The 3,630-nt window shown below is 37.4% G+C and overlaps 1 protein-coding gene across 1 annotated transcript in view; it reads right to left on the reverse strand.

Annotated features, from left to right (window-relative positions):
• LOC106869244 (WASH complex subunit 5) overlaps nt 1-3,630 on the reverse strand; it is a 159,930-nt gene that overhangs the window by 14,418 nt on the left and 141,882 nt on the right. The window contains exons 24-25 of the mRNA XM_052969903.1: nt 1,418-1,521; nt 441-570 (exon numbers count right to left, since the gene is read on the reverse strand). Of these exons, the coding sequence (XP_052825863.1) occupies nt 441-570; nt 1,418-1,521 (234 nt within the window). The remainder of the gene's footprint in view (nt 1-440; nt 571-1,417; nt 1,522-3,630) is intronic.

A 3,630-nucleotide genomic window follows, 5' to 3' on the forward strand; every position in this document is an offset into this window, starting at 1 on the left:
ACCAGGTGTGGACTATGTCAACACACTGAAATATACCAGGAGTGGACTATGTCAACACACTGAAATATACCAGGTGTGGACTATGTCAGCACACTGAAATATACCAGGTGTGGACTATGTCAACAAACTGAAATATACCAGGTGTGGACTATGTCAACACACTGAAATATACCAGGTGTGGACTATGTCAGCACACTGAAATATACCAGGTGTGGACTATGTCAACACACTGAAATATACCAGGTGTGGACTATGTCAACACACTGAAATATACCAGGTGTGGACTATGTCAACACACTGAAATATATAGGGAGGTTGATATGATTAAGGCAGAAACTCAGGATGGTCATAGTCTAATGAGAGAAATCAAAATAAGAATTTAAAAAAAAAACAGTTGTTTGCTAAATATGAAGTGTATAAAGAAATGCAAAGATTCTTACCTTCAACAGAGGATTATGGTTGCCAGCAGCTTCAAGATATGATGATAGCTGGTACATAAGAGGGTTTTCTTCATCAGGATAAGGCAATGATGGATCTTGATAGTGTCTTTGAATATCTGCTAGCAATGCACTGTATGGAAGAACAACGAGGAAGAGATTTAACAACAGAACTTACACAGATTCATATATTTGGATGTTTCATCACATACAAAAGCATTTGGTTATTAACTGGAGTCACATCAACACTGGCACAATTTTACATTCACTTTCTGTTCTGGCATGGGTAGGATGGGTCATCATAGCCTACTTGGCTTTTATTTGGAGTTACTTCCCTCCTAGATAAGATCACAAGCTGTTTGCAAATTTCATTTTTGGTTTGGTTTCTACACCCAGATACCCATACAGTCACCAATCACATTACAGAACATACTGGGTACATTTTATCATGGCATCAGCACTAGAGAGAGATTCCAAGTTCTCAACAAGGTTAAAGAGTTCTTTCAACCCTATGTTGACTCTGCTTTGCCAAATACTTTAAAAGGCCTAACTCAAGCATGACCCTTCATAACTTTTCTCCAAGTTATACTCTCAAATGGATTTAAGTTCAACACAACAAAGCTTATAATGCATAATACAATTATTAGTTTGCAGATTAACATGATAAGCTTTGCATTCTAAGCCAAGCAAAATCTGCAGTTTAGATAGAAAAATTCCCCCCTCCTGGGGTTAAAATGAAACAGTCTTAAAAGTTGTGCTGGTTTTAGACAAAAGCTAAACAAGTTACATTTTGGACACAATCCACAGGGATCTCAAAATAATTAAAATACACATATACATTCAATTTTTGTGTAACTTTCTGGTGTGATTTGGATGTCTCCAAGCTTTTTATAGCTTAAGTCTTCACCAAGTCTAAATATGGTACAGTATAAAAGTAAGATGTTGTAATAAAAATTATTTGTGGAAGAAGTGACACTTACTTGTTCATAGTTTGTAAAGCACTGGCTAAAATCTTGGAGTCAAACTTACAGGAATTATTCAACTCATTTGCTATTTGTCTCCGTAAGAGTTGCATTTGTCCAACCTAAAGAAAATCAAGTAAACAATAATAATAATAATAATGAAGATGCTGATGATGGCCAAAAGTTTTTACACAAGGCCAGCAATTTTTGAGAGAAGGGAGCATATTGATGACATTGACCCCCAGTACTTGATTAGTACATTATTTATTGACCCTGCAGAGGAGAAAGGCAAAGTTGACCTCAGTGGGATTTGAACTCAGAATGTAAAGAGTCAGGTAAGACATTTTTCTTCTGCTCTAACAGTTCTGCCAAATAGCAATGATGATGATAATGATTTCCAATATAGACACAATGCCAATAATTTTGAGGGGTGGGCATAAGTCTATAAATCAATCCCAGTATTTAACTGGTACATTGCTTTATCATCCTCAGAGAAATGGAAGGCAAAAACTGACCTCAGAAAGCAAAGGAACAGGGGGACATAACCAAATACCATAAGAGAAATAGCATTAGTCTCTTACACAGGAACAGATCCACAAATTTGGGAATGGGTATAGATGATAAGATCAACCTCAGTACCAGATAGGTACCTTATTTTGTTGACTCTGGAAGGACAAAAGGTAAAGCTGACTTCAGTGGCATTTGAAATCAAAATGTAGAGGGCTGCAACTAAATACTGCAATCAATTCTGCTATTCTGACAACCTTATGCAAATAAATAATAGTAATAAGGAAATAATAATGACATGTAATAATTTATTACACAGGTAGAAGGGGAAGAGAGTAACCAACTGAATCAATAATGAGTTAATTTATGAAAGCCAAAGGGATAGCAATAACTGACATTGATGTAGATTTTGATCCAATATAAACCTGGTACTTATTCAACCGTTCTTGAGAGACTTGAGATCAGAAAACTGAGAGAGACAGTGAAATACATTTAACCTCTAGGAGATCTATTTTTTTGGCACCATCTCCTCTACACAATAATTATTTGTAATATATCCCTCTAGGCTTCAGAAGGCAGCTATGTATCTCATATACAGAACACAAGACAGTTTTATTAGACAGTGAATCACAAAATACGTTACTAAGCTGGAACTATTCCTTGCTACAGTAAAATGTTGAAAGTTTGGCTGCCATAATTCCCTATCTAAAGTCATTCCTCAGGACACAATTGAAGAAAACCCAACAACAAGGACTAGACAGGCCTAAACACTAACCCTTCTGTATCTGATGTAAGACGTATGTTGGTGGTAACTGCTGTCAGGTTATTTAGAATGACACCACAACTAGCTGTGCTAATAATGGGATGATGACGATGACTCAACTTTAAATACTAACATGGGTGGGGTTTTGTATTTAAAATTTGTACATTTGTATGCTATTAAAGCTAGATGTTCTTCCTATAGTCAACCACTAAACTGAATTTAATACTAGAACCTAGCTTTAGTCAAGCAGAGTTATGTACCTTGACTAAGGGTTATAATGACTTCTGTAGGATTCGAAATCAGTAATGGTCTAACAGCTCCACAGACATACTAACGATATTTTGGTCAATATTATTATTGTTTTAGCATTCATTTTTTTACCCTTGTTGGCAAGGGTGAGATGAAGTTTTTAGTAGTAGTAGTAGCATGCTGTGGCTACTGCCACTACCAATGTCTAACACCCCCTTTTCCATGGTTGCATGGGTGAGCTGGAGTTTATTGTGGCAATTTTTCTAGGGCTGGATACCCTTCCTATCACAAGCCTTCACCTGTTTCCAAGTAAGCTAATACTTCCTCATGGCCAGGTATGCTCTCACAGAATAGTAGAAATGAATGAGACACTGCTTGTATGATGAAACAATCATTTACAACTATTATCTGATGTCAAGACAAGGAGACACAACCACTCATATATATCATCATCATCATCATCATCATCATCATCATCATCATCATCGTTTAACGTCCGCTTTCCATGCTAGCATGGGTTGGACGATTTGACTGAGGACTGGTGAAACCGGATGGCAACACCAGGCTCCAATCTAATTTGGCAGAGTTTCTACAGCTGGATGCCCTTCCTAACGCCAACCACTCAGAGAGTGTAGTGGGTGCTTTTACGTGTCACCCGCACGAAAACGGCCACGCTCGAAATGGTGTCTTTTATGTGCCACCCGCACAAGCC

Source organism: Octopus bimaculoides, chromosome 8 (genome assembly GCF_001194135.2).
Source record: "Octopus bimaculoides isolate UCB-OBI-ISO-001 chromosome 8, ASM119413v2, whole genome shotgun sequence".
Taxonomy (NCBI): Eukaryota; Metazoa; Mollusca; class Cephalopoda; order Octopoda; family Octopodidae; genus Octopus; species Octopus bimaculoides.